This window comes from Propithecus coquereli, unplaced genomic scaffold (assembly GCF_000956105.1).
Source record: "Propithecus coquereli isolate 6110/MARCELLA unplaced genomic scaffold, Pcoq_1.0 Scaffold8, whole genome shotgun sequence".
In the NCBI taxonomy this organism is placed as follows: domain Eukaryota; kingdom Metazoa; phylum Chordata; class Mammalia; order Primates; family Indriidae; genus Propithecus; species Propithecus coquereli.
Genome location: NW_012154173.1, coordinates 3972411 through 3985973, shown reverse-complemented (window position 1 = coordinate 3985973; position 13563 = coordinate 3972411). Strand labels below are relative to the sequence as shown.

At 35.5% G+C, this 13563-nt stretch overlaps 1 protein-coding gene across 1 annotated transcript; it reads left to right on the top strand.

Annotated features, from left to right (window-relative positions):
- The first annotated feature begins 337 nt into the window (after positions 1–337).
- On the top strand, positions 338–5122 carry PKIA (protein kinase (cAMP-dependent, catalytic) inhibitor alpha). The gene is made up of 2 exons (XM_012663204.1): positions 338–511; positions 3661–5122. The coding sequence occupies exons 1-2, from the start codon at positions 361–363 to the stop codon at positions 3738–3740; spliced, it is 231 nt and encodes a 76-aa protein (XP_012518658.1). The 5' UTR covers positions 338–360; the 3' UTR covers positions 3741–5122.
- The last annotated feature ends 8441 nt before the right edge of the window (positions 5123–13563 follow it).

Sequence of the window (13563 nt, the reverse complement as noted above, 5' to 3'; positions counted from 1 at the left end):
CAGGCCTCTATTTTTGTAAATAAAGTTTATTACATTTATTTAATGTATTGTCTATCACCACATTTATACTATAAGGACAAAATTGAGTAGTTGGAATAGAGATCATATGACCCTCAAAGCCTGAATATTTACTATCAGGCCCTGTACAGAAAAGGTTCCATGACCTTTAATCTAAATACTTAGGACAAGAAAAGGCACTACTTGCTTTATGAACATGTGAACAAGACAATTGTTTCACATTCATGTGGTAGGCCAGTAGTTTAACAAGAGTCTGTTAAATGTTTACCATTGACTACTGTTACACCTACCTATTTATTTTTCTCTCTTTTGTAGTCCCTGCTATGTGGATATTTGTTAGCAATGACTGATGTGGAAACTACATATGCAGATTTTATTGCTTCGGGAAGAACAGGCAGAAGAAATGCAATACATGATATCCTGGTTTCCTCTGCAAGTGGCAACAGCAATGAATTAGCCTTGAAATTAGCAGGTCTTGATATCAACAAGACAGGTGAGTCATTTGGCACACATCTTTCTATGAACATGGAATGATTTGCAGCATTTTACTAAGTAGGATTAAGGCATGAAAAGCCACCTTTGAAAGTAAACTAATAGAGTTATAAACAGTGTAGGGCAAGATGCAAATCTAGGACTAATCTCTTAGTCACTCTCACTCTGTTTTCAATGACTTCTCTTTACAAATTTCCCACTCAAATGCAGAGTCCTTAAACTGATTTTATTAATTCAATCAATAATACAAATGGTGGGTTTTTTAAATCCTAATCTCTATAAAAGCTCTGAAATTGCTTATGTAGAATATTTAGCAAAGGCGGAACTCCTACCCTTGACAATATTGGCCACCTCTAACACCTAATAGATATTTAACAAGATTCACAGATGAATGTAATGGACCTCAGTTCTAAGAACTGTTTCAGAAGAAAAGGGTCTCCAGAATCAATTTTATTGAGAATGGAAATAAAATAGTCTGTTATATAAGTAAATTTTAGTTAAAGGAACCTCTAGTTTTCCCTTTCATCATAGAATAGGTTTATGAAAAATTTTCTTTTAACTGGGCCTTGAATTCTTACTTAAGGAGTCTAACTGCTAATGAAAAACAAGTTTACACATTAAAATACTTGACAGCCTTACTTCTTCTGAATATTAGAACAAGTCCTGCGGCTTTTGTAAATATCAAAGTTAAATGTATTTTCCTGAAAAGACTTGGGCAAAAATAACCTTTAAAGGTAAAAAGAATTCATGATTAAGGATCTCATGCTATATATGTAAAAAGCACTTATCGTAGTTTCTGACTTGCAATCAATCATTCAATGGCTTCGCTATTAGAATTTTTATGGCAAAGCTTTCAGACTATTGGAGAACTGAGTCAGAGTATGTATATACTAACGAAACAGCTCAGCAGTGTTACCTTGAACTAAATACATAAGAAGAGCGTTGGATTCAATGTCTAAAGATCCACAGGTCACAGATTGGTCTTTTCAAGTTCAGATTAATAATAAAACTTCATCATCACCACTTTGGAACATATAGACCTATGTATATTTTAGGTTTTATTGTTTTTGTATTATTACTACCAGTAGTTACTTCCCAAAGCAGCTCTGAGACAGACTACATAGGGAATTATTCCAATTTGGTAACATGGGATGGGTAAATACACTTTTCCTGTAGTATTTGAGAATTTGCTGATTTCTTTCATAAGATTTATATTTTTTATTTTTTTATTAATATTGTATTTTCAATAATCTGCATTAATTTTAGCCACCCTTAATGTAGGACATTTTTTATTCCTAGTGTAATTTAATTTTTCTGTTTTCTCTGAAATTGAGAATTGTTAGATCCAAGACCTTTCTTATACAAGAAAATATACTAAATTATTATAAATAACTTGGATAGTAAGCTGACATTTTATATGAATAACTAAAGTAAATAAAATTATTTTATATTTTATGTGTATGATTAATTTAAAACAATTTAAATATCTTTATACTTCCAAATGTCTTCTCAAAACATTTCTGTATGTTAATTGCAATTCTCTAAGTCCTTGCAAAATTTTCTGTTTCTCTTGAAATCATAAAGTCCAGAACTTGGCAAAGTATAAAGAGCACTGATGTTATTTTTCTAAGTACAAAGAACTAAAAATAAAAACTGTACTATATAAAAGTCTAAAATATAAAAAATGACAAAAGTATAATGACAAATTTAACATAGCTGAGAATTTGTAATTTCTGGGTGTTTCAGTTTGATTTTAATTTTTACTAAACAATATTTCTGCCCCACATTCACCGTGCATCTATTTAGCCATGGGTCTGTGCTTGCAGCATAATAAGGAGGCCTGAGAAGTGTCCCCAGACACTCAAAAAGTTGCAAGCCCCATGGGAGTCAAGTTCTTCATCTTATATTTATGCAGTCACTTTCATCCTTAAATTTCTACTGTCTTACATCTGTCCTAATTTGACTTCATTCATTTGGTTACCAAGAGTTTCTCCTATTTTTCAAGTTCTTGTTGCATGCTAATCTACACATCTCAGATTCAGGCCATCTGCACATCATGGGAGCCTATTCATTACTTTAATAATGAAATAGTGTATGAAAATGATACATAATGCTTGGTCATACCCTTGGTACCTCTTTAGAACAGAATATGATTTTTATGTGGAAGGACTACTTTTATTTTCCCTAAAGACTGAGTATCGTTGGAGTATCGAGATGTTTTGTATGTACTTAAGAGTAAAGGATAAATTGCCTTTCAACATTATGATCCAAAGAATGGACCTGCCCACTTACCTTCATCCATTTGATTATAATAACCTCTTAGAAAATATCAATATGATTTATATTATTGCAACACCCCAAAATATTTTGTCCCCCAATCCATCTTGGCTGCATAGTAACCAAATAACACGTGCAGATATCTGGATCTTTAAGTCAAGGAGTAGCTACAGCTTGTACTCATATAAAGTGACCTATTGTCAGGTGAAAGTATTATTTAGTTTCAGTGTCTGTTATGTCGCTGGCTAAGATTGCTGCTAAGTGTGCAGTTATGAGGGTAGTTTTGTTAGAATTATACATGAGTTCTCTAAGGGCAGGCCAGAGGCCATTCTAACTGCTTGCCAAGGGACTAACCAGCTGATATAACGTCCTTTCATCTTCCACTATTGCTTTTATACCTCTGAGAAATCAGCTGGGTTATCCTCAAGTGCTTTAAAAAGTGAAAAATGCAATTTTAAAATATTTCTTCAAATAAAATATGCATCAAAAGGTAAAAATGCTCCCACTTCTGATTTCTTAAGACATTTCTGATTCCTGGAACCTGTGAAAACTAAATGTAAGTGGCATGACCTGGCCATGAGATTTCCTAGCTATTTATTAAAAACACAGCTGATAATTAACCACTCTGAAAATTCTAACGCTGTTTTGTTTTTGAGCCATGCTGTCCCAAGTTCATGGAATTAGCCAGCCCTTGAAAACTTAAGCAATTTTCTTGATGTTGAACTGACCGCCAAGAAAATACATTTGTCTCTATGAGGATTTCAGACTTCTTGAGTATTTCTAAAGTTTCCAATATAATGTACAGAGAGTTGATAAATATAAGCAGTAGTTTTATTTTGCCTTTATCTTTTCTTTTTTCATTTTCTTTCATAGAAGGTGAAGAAGATGCACAGCGGAGTTCAACAGAACAGAGTGGGGAAGCCCAGGGAGAAGCAGCAAAATCTGAAAGCTAACATCCCACCTTGACCTTCGACAACACCTGACGATGTCTCAAATCTCCAGGCGTGGCTGGAGTGCATTTGTTTCCATGAGTGAAAAGGGGAAAAGGAAAATGGCTGTGCTGCATCACAGGATCCTGCTCGTTATGTTAAAAATGGGGGCAGAGGCTGTGGCTACAGACAGACTTTCCTCTACCTTTGTCATTAGCAATGGTTGAAATCATGTGGCCTGTGCTTGGATGTCATTTTTGTTTGGATCCTTTCACATGACCATATGATGAAATGCTTGTAGAGAGTAGTACTGACCTAGATGATGATTCTTCCTGTAGCATCTGGCCCTCACGATGTCAGAGGATTTAATTGTGTCTAATTGCGGAGGGTTGGTTGAACCCCAGAGTTTAAATATCTCTGGCTCAAGTATTCACCCAGTAAAAGAACCATCCAGAAAGAACTGTTTTTAGCATTGTGTATCTGTGTGTTACTGATGTGTTATTTACACTGTTTTGTATTGTACAATATAGATGCTCAGCACTGCCCCCCTTCTCGGATTGCTTATGAAAAACAAAAATGATGTACATTACTGTGAATTTTTATACCACTCATTTTTAAAAGGGCTGTCTTGTTTTTAATTTTCCGTAGTGTGGTGGTGTACACAAGATAGAACACACTTTTTAAATGTAATCTTTCCCCTTGATCACTATACGTTGATGAATGAAATATAACAAATTCATCAAGATTTCTTTGCTTTATTATACAGGCATTTGACAATATCCATTAATGTGAATATTACCTGAATTCAGTCTGTTTGGTGTCTACACAGACCAGAATTCAATCTGTCAATTTTGTTTTATTTCCAAGTGGATGACTTCTCCCAACTAATATTTTTGGTTTTAATTATGAGAATTTTGGAGAATTAGGAAGGTAAAAAAGAAAAGCCAAGATAATACTAAGAACTGGAAATATTTTGTACTATGGAATCAAATTTCTCACGATGTTGTACGTTACTATTTAAATCTGGAGGACAGCATACCTTCCCAGAAGGTATTTTTCAGGATGAAAAGATGGAGATAGTCATCTCTTTGCAATCATGTGGACACCAATCACAAAAGTAAAGCCCTTGTGTTGTGTTTTTCATGTCTTTTTTCAGCCCTATCAGATCCAAATGTTATTATGCACTTTTTAATGTTTGTAAAATTTTACTAATAATTAGTGTGAATTGCATTCTGATACAATAATTATCATCATTAGAAGCTAACAAAATCCTCATTAATATGGTGTTTGATGGCCTCTGCTGTGTTTTGACATCATGGTTCTTATATGGAAAGTTTTTGTGAGTTGTGTAATCCCTCTGGTCAGTATTATGAAATCATTTATCAGTGGTAATAAATAAGGAACCAGTAATATGCCAGTGGTTCATGAATTACTGGACAAATAGCAGACAACAGGAAGTCTCTTTACAATAAAAAGCCCACTTAGCTGTCCTCGAGGGCTTTGATAGAGTCCCAGGTGAAATAGGTAGAGCAGCATTTCAACAGGTAATCTATGTGGTTATACCAGGAACTCAGCCCTTCTTTGTATTAATAATTGTATATTGGACGCAAGGTAAGTCTGCTCACGTCTCCCTTTACACAACTTTTCAACTGACTGAGATAGGGGCATGGGTCTCATTTAGCCCTCAATCAGATTTTACTAGAAGAAAATGTTAACGATGTGAGTCTTTCCAAGAAGAGAAAGAGGAAATATTAAATTTGGAGTACTCCTTTCTATCTAAGCCATCAGGGGCCAAAATTTCCAGTTAAAATTCAAACAAATCACCCATTAGTAGACTCACAAGTATAAAAAGAGGTTCCTGGGGCTGTTTTAGACAGTCTCTGGTAGTCTGTTTTTAAACATCCAACCCCCGTGATCAGTTTTCAATATCCTCAGTTACTATCTTTATAGCTTTCTTGTGAATCTAAAGTTCTCTTCTTTCTTAAAGTTGTGGAATTCTGAACTGATTTCATGTGATTTTGTAAAGTTTAGAATCAGTGCTGAGTACATGTGGAGGGTTTATATTCATATGTGATACACTATTATTAATGCATGTGGTACCATGCTTGTCTTTGAATATGTAAATAGTGCTAAATTACAAAGTCATATGGAGCTTTTGGTTCAGTTTGGCCTCTTACTGCTACCTTGTCTGCTATATTCTAACCCAAAGGCATTCCCAAACCAAAAATCACTTGTGGAATATAGGATGTGGACTTCCCAAAATGTCCACATCTTACAAATTTTGCTTGTCAAGAGGTCACAGTATCTTCCAAATTTTATGGTAATAACTTTTATTTGTAAATCAATAATACACATGGATCTGAATTTTTAAGGAGAGAAGGAAAGGGCAGGAAATCAAGGCCTTGGTTTGATAATAGACACTGGATGCCTATTAACCAACTACCCCTATGCTAATCACTTCTCAGCACATATTCCACCATTTAATCCTCAAAGAATTCAATTAGAGTGGTATCTTTATTCATTTCACAGATTACAAAATTAGTACCCAAAAAGGTATAGTTTTTCCAAGCTTAAAAAACTAATAAGTGACGAATTTAGGATTTGAATTTATGTTTGTCTGTCTCCAAGGAGCTTTCTACTGTGCATATCATAAAATTAAAGCCAATTGCAGAACTGTAAGGAAACTTCTAGAGATGGATTTGTTCAGCCAACATATTTTAGAGAAAGAAACTGAATCCCAGAAAGGGAAATTGCCTTTCTCAAGGTTACCTATATGGGTAATAACATAGATGAGACTAGATCATAAAAAAAGCAGTTTTTTTAAAAAAGAAATTCAACTATAACTTATTGGAGGAGAAGGGTATTTGTCCCAGAAGGTATTTTTCTGGCATGTGGTCTGTAAACTTAGCATGATTCATATTTTTTATTATGTCTCATGCTACTTATTTTGTTTAATTACATAGACATATTAAGATTCCAGTTTTTGACTCATTTGCAACAAGTGTGAAATTGTCAAGTTTATCTTTTGTCAATTGTAAGCATCCTATGCCGTCGTTTTGTTATCATAAATTCACAGAAATATTTTTCCAATAGATAACAGACATTGCAATCCAATTCTTAGGCAATACTCCCAGAACAGCCCACTGTAAATGCCCTATACCTGAGTCTCACTCAAACACAGTGCAACGCGCCATGTTAGAAAATGAATAATATTGCTATTTCTCTTTGGAGAAACAATAATGGGTGAAGAAATGTAACTGCCAGGCAGCAAAGCTTCTGAGTGAACTCTGTAGTAGTATAGAGAAAATGTATAGTCCTCAAGTGAAAACAGGAAAGAATCTATGATATATGATGTCTTAGTAGGCCCTAAATTATGCTTTAATTACAAGAATGGCAGTCTCTGAAGTCATTTGTGAGCTTGTATGACTTTTGTATTTAGCAATGTTGCATGCTCACATAATTGGTATTAAAAGTAACACAGTTTTCTGAAATGTTCACAGTCTATGAAGAGTATTTATTGCACATACACTATGTAGTTGGGGCTGGAGAAAGTGCTGCAGGTGATACAGCAGAAATCTAAAGCCTCAGCCAGCCTGCGGTGGACCCACCCAGCACTCCACCTTCACTTTGCCCTGGCCTTCACTCCAGTAATGCTCACCTCTATTCTGCACTACTTTACCTCTCATTGTAGCTACTTCCTGGACTTTGTCATCTACCAAAATCTTCCCACTTCCTAGATCTTAAATTTCAGCATCACACTTATCATTTTTAATTGCTCATCTGCAGGGAAGAGATTTTCAATCAGGAGAAAGAGATGTGTATCAGAATCCCCCAAAAGTTTTTACGACACCCACCCTGTACCCACGCACACATAGATACTTTTACACACAAACATTCTATTTCCCTTGAAATAATTCTCTGTGTGGCTTTGATACCTTTTTCCCTCCCACCCGCACCCCCACCACTTGAGAACCATTGATCTAGAAGAAGTTCAAGGCTTCCTGATGCACCCACCCTGCCCACTCCACTACAGAGCTTCTAAATGAGTCAGAGATAAAATCAGTCGTCACATACACCCATGATTTTACTGTGTTAGGATAACATTGTGGAGTAGAGAAGCAAAGAGAGCTTAACTTTTAATTTTGACATTGCTGTCACTTTGTCGTATTATTTTTATTACATCCAAGCAGTGAAGACCATGCGGAGACCAAGGTGGGACTCAGGAAAGTAGGCATCAAACAGTGCTCAGCCTGAGTCCAGGCTGGGTGTTCAGTAGAAGGCAAGAGGAAATATAAATATTTAAGTTCATGTTATTCAGGTCACAAGGATAAAACACTACCTAAGCACTTGGAACAAACAGAATGCTGGCCAGTGAAACAAGTCATAGAACCTCTAATGTCTTTTCTTTTATATTTCTTGCATCTACCTAGTTTGGGTTGTTGGGATTTTGGATCCTTGCCATCTCTCACAGTAAAGTCAAAATTAACAAAACTATCTGACTATAATCCACTAACTGCCTAACCACCACTACATCTCCTTTCTGATTATATCAAGATAGACGTTTCCTCAGCAGTCTTCCCCCTAGTCTGGAATCCCTGGTTCATGTTTCTCCACGGTGCTCTCAAGTTTGTTACTTTCCTGTCTTTCTGCCATCTCTGCCCAATCAATCAATCAATCAAACCATCTCCCTTCTTTTTACTTGTCTTCTAGATGACTGTAAAAAGTGTGTAACAATGCTTACTCATTGCCTGCAGGCTTGGTGTAGACATAAATGCTGCACCGCTCTCTCTTTTCATGTCCCTGGACACCGAAGAAGCTTCCCACGTCTTGGCTAAGATGTATTTCTTCTTCTGATGTTTCTAAACAATTTTCTTCTAACCTTAACAGAAAGTCTATTTAATTATCCCTTTTTTTTTCTTTACTAACTTTACTCTTTACTAACTTTCCACAAATGTTCTTAAGTTTTCAAGTTCCTGTTTCCTTCACAACTTATGTTTCTCAAATAGTAATCTATACTGCCTGTTTTAATGCTTCTCCTTATTTCTTATCCTTTTGCAATTTGACTTCTAGTTAAATATTTCTCATTGCCAATGACATCTTTAGTATCTCCTGGACTCTCAGTAATTGTCACTGAATCCCCAAGCCAATGTGGAAACTAAAAAGGTGGTGATGATTCAGAGGACTCAAGATTCACCTAAAATCAAATTTAATGTTTTTATATTATATGTTTTTATATTGTTAATTGGTATTATTATAATTGGTATTAATTGGTATATTATTAATTGGTGACAGAGTAGAGCTACATAATAAAATCTTCAGGACTGAATCCACATGCCCCAAGAGAAAGTGAAGTTTCTCTCTAAGATTGCATTTCCATAATGTATGCATATGTCATTACTTTATGACCACAATCTCCCCATAATGTTTGCTTGCTACATCCTCATGTCCTACAGTTCTCATTTCTTTTTAGTGGTAATTGCCACATATCTGGGCACTAACCCAAAGCTTGGACATCCAGAGGTGAGCAAGACTATCTCGTGTTGTTGTAGAGTTCTTTGTTCCCTTATACTCTGAGATGAGAGTATCACTAGTTGCTCTTAACGGTGGCTGTGTACAAGCAAAACCCCAGTCCCACTGTACTTCTCTGTATTAGGTCTAAACAAATATATCTACACCAATAGCCAAATATAGTGGATAGTGTATGTGTTTTATTAGCTTACCCGACAGTATTTAATCTGGTTCACCATTAAATCGTTTTTGAAATGTTTTATTCACCTTCCTTTTTTTCAGTTGTTTTTATTTAGTTATTTACTTATTACTCTCTTCTCTCTGACAACTAATTCCTCACTCTCCTTAACTAGTTCCTCTTTCTCTACCTCTCCACTAAATACTGTGGTTCCCTGGGATTCCATCCTTATTCCTCTTCGCCAATCTCTCTCCAGATGGCCTGTTCCACTCCCATACAATCAACCACATTTACCATGGTGAATCTTATGTCTTTATCTCTACCCCAGAAGTCATTCCTCATTACCTATTGGATAGTCGAACATGAATTTCCCAAAAACATCTTAAAATTCAACATTGCAACACTAAATCCAGTGTATGATCTTATTCCCAAACCTCCTTTTCTTCACATGCTACAGGTCTCATACAATGGTAGCATCAGTTTCCCAGCAACCTTAAATCAAAATCCTAATAGCTACTTTAACTCTTTTCTGTTTCTCCAATTGTTTTTTAGTCCATCAATTCTAATTCTTCACTACTTGTTGAAACTATCCATTTTTTTTTGTCTGCACTCTAACCCTTTCAATCATCACTTGTCCAATGTAATGTAATGGCCCGCTCACCTGGACCTGCCTCATCCAGCACTCTTCCTATCCATCTTGCAACTAGATGTATTTTTTTAATATATAAATCTGATCATTTCACTTCTTCATTTAAAAAATGCTTGAATTTAGCCAGACAAAACTTTTCTGTACAAGTATCACATTTTATTTGTGTATAACTCCTTGCTCTGTGTTAGCTTTTTTCCTGTTCCTAAAATGTTCTTTATGCTTTTGGGCAAATTCTCATTAATCTTTTCAGAATATGCCCGTTGCATCCTTTTCTTTAGAGCCTTTCTGACTTACATCCCATTCCCAACTCTACCCTAGGAAATTAGCTGTTCCACGCTCTTTGCTCCCTAACACTTTATCTGCAAATGCATTTCACTGTGTAGCTATTTGTTTACATGCATTGGCCCTCTTTTATTCATCTTTGTATCCTCATTGTTTATTAGACATTCATTGTTTATTAGACATTATAAACACAAATGTTTATAAAAAATGATGTCTGCCCTCCTGAAGCTCACAATATAGTGAAGGGACATAGATCAATTAGGGAAAATTGCAATTCAGATATAAAGTTGATGGTTGAAACTGCATCACATTGTAGAAGATAAAAACTTGATTTGCATCACCTTTTTTTCTAGTTTATACAAGAGTAACTATTTTTAAGTTTGTATTTCAAACTGCACGCTGCACATACACACACACAAAGATTTGATATGATTTACAGAGATGAGATGTCCAATAAAACAATACAGAAATAAATGAGAAAATTAGGGTAAACCATCCAGCTAAATAATAACCCTGGTGAAGACATTCTTGGGCAATGTGTAGCACAAATTCCCTTTAGTTTGCTGGAATTAAGATTAGCCAGAAGAAGGAGGTTGTAGCTTACTCTCTGCGCCTTAGCAACACATCAGTCAGATTGAAGAGGCTCTCCACGAAGGTTCTTGCAGGCCTTGAACAGGTTTCACTGGAGTTTCTAAGAATATGCTTTATAGAAATGTACTCTAATAGCCTAAAAGAAATGGGAGTTCTGATAGGATAAGATAAACTTCAATGGAAGGAATTCATAAGAAAAAAAAATAATAGAAAGGGATAAAGAAACACATTTCTATATACCCAAGAAAAAATGCACACTGACATATATGTATAGAACCTTAAAGTCTTTTCCTGAATATTTTATCTTTTAGAAAACATTGGTAATCAAATTAACATCGGAAATCTAACAGAACTAAAGAAATGTTGTGCACCTTTTGACTCCGAAACTAAAAAATGAGACTGACCAAGGTACTGCTGTGGGTAATCCCTAACATCTTAAAATTAGCCATTCGACATGTTTGCACTTGGCTGCCATGATTCATTTTACACATCACTTGAGTAGGAAGGTGTGACTATGATGACTGTCCTGTTGAATTTCTAAGTTTTCTTTTATCCTACATGCTCTTTGGAATTCATGGAATAATATATAACCATGAGGTTTAAGGGCAAAAGTTAGGTAAAAATAGCTGTAGCTAAGGAGTGACTTTAACAGATTCTGTCTTCTCAGATGGTCCTAAATAAAATCCAGTGAATCATAAAATTTGTTTAAGCAATAAAATTGAGCATTTACTAAGTTTAAGTCTCTATTAAGTGCAGTAAGAAATGAAATTTTTAAAAAACCACAAAATCCAGTATAACAATAGAAACTTAAATATATGACAGGAACCATAGTTTTTTGATTACTATTCCCAGCCTTCGCCCATTACCACTGCATCCCTCCTTTTAAGACATTTTTCTTCAATTCCACTCTCTAATGAGAATTTACTTTTTGCTCAGCTGATTCCCAGGCCTTTTGTAACGCAGAATTGGGAGAATAGATACACAGGTTAGAGTGATAAGAGGAAAAGGAAGATTTTTAGATAAAGAATTAATGCCAAAGTGTTCTTTGTGGGGGATAAACCAAGTAATGATTCAAACAGACCAAAAAAAAAAAAAAATTTAAGCTAACATGTTTAAGTCAACTTGCATAATTAAGAGCTAAGAATTAGAGAGAAGATTAAAAAAGCAGTGAAATGGGTTTCTTAAACAAAGTTTGAGAGGTTTGACAAGTAAGTAGCTTAAATGAGAAAGAATGAAACAGAATTGGGATGGAGACAAAAGAATCTTTTTATAGGTTCTGAACTAGATCTTCCTTAATATCCTTAAAAAGATACTAGTAAATACTAGGAATCCTTTTCAATTATTTCTAATTGTTAGATGAGACTTTTTTGAATTAGACTCCGTACAAAGACAAGTCCACATGGGACCCTAAAGTTAAAGAATATTCATTGAATAGAAATGATAACACAAGTACATATGTATGTATAATGAATGTCCGAAAATGATAAGCAGTAATAGATGATCATGGAACATCCCATAGAGACAGATTCTGGGGAGGAATGTCACTTTATAGGAAATACTATAGAGAAAGATGCACTGAAATTATATTTTGAAATATTTATTTCATTGAAGAAAGAGAAATTATATTCTACATTCTGCATTCTACATAAAAAAAATAACATAGACTGAGGTGCATGGGTAGGAAAACAATTTGAAAAACAATCCCAGTTAGCTAGAGCACAGTACGTAAGCGTTGAGTCAGAGGAGAGACACTGTGCCAGGTGGAGGAGTAGAAATATGAGAATCTACAGAGGAGGACCTGGAAGCTCCAAAGCTGATGAAAGTCAGTGAGGATTTGAGGCTGTGCCTCACATAGTCCAGCAGTGGCTGGCCGGCCAGCTCTTAGAGATCAGTTGAGGGCAAGAGTGTGAACATTCAGGCACGAGGACCCTGAGCCACAGATGAGGCCCGTGTAAGGAGCCTGACATAGAAGCAGAAGAATTTACGTTTTGAAGGTAAGGTGAAGGGCTCGAGATGAAAGCAGACACAGGACTTGCTGTCAAGGTTAAAAATTCAGCAACTGAAAAAGCCAGAGAGATGTCAGAGGGAAAATGAGAAATGGCTGAGATGCATACACCGAGGCACAGACAGGATTCTTTCCGGCAAAGCAGCTGCTGCTGTCCTTCATCCACACTTTCTCCTCATGCCCTGATCCACCTCTCGGTTTTTAAAGGTGCCATATATCTCCACTGGCAACATGAGGTTCAAGTACAAGAGAAAAATGTCTTTTTTAGGTAACACCATAGGAAGGGGGTAGAAGACTTCATTGTCTTTCCTCAGGGTAATAGTAATATTGTGTGCTGAACATGTATCAGATGATTATATTACCTCTATTTTCATAATTACTCTGGACTATGAATATACTTATTTCCTTACAAATGGGCAATCTAAGACTCAGAGAGGTGAAGTGGCTTGTCCAAGGCCATGAAGTTTTTATATTGCAAAGCCAGGAAAGAAAATTATGTCCATCTTCTCTAGCCACAATTCTCATGCTCTTTCAACTGCACAAGAGCTATCCAGTAGAAGAATAATACAGGCCAAACATGTACTTTTACATTTTCTAGTAGCCATATTAAAAATTTACAAAGGATTAAAATAAC

Coding starts and splice junctions, on each gene's coding strand:
- PKIA (XM_012663204.1), top strand. CDS start 361: ATGACTGATGTGGAAACTACATATGCAGATTTTATTGCTTCGGGAAGA. Junction 512..3,660: donor TCTTGATATCAACAAGACAG/GTGAGTCATTTG, acceptor TTTCTTTCATAG/AAGGTGAAGAAGATGCACAG.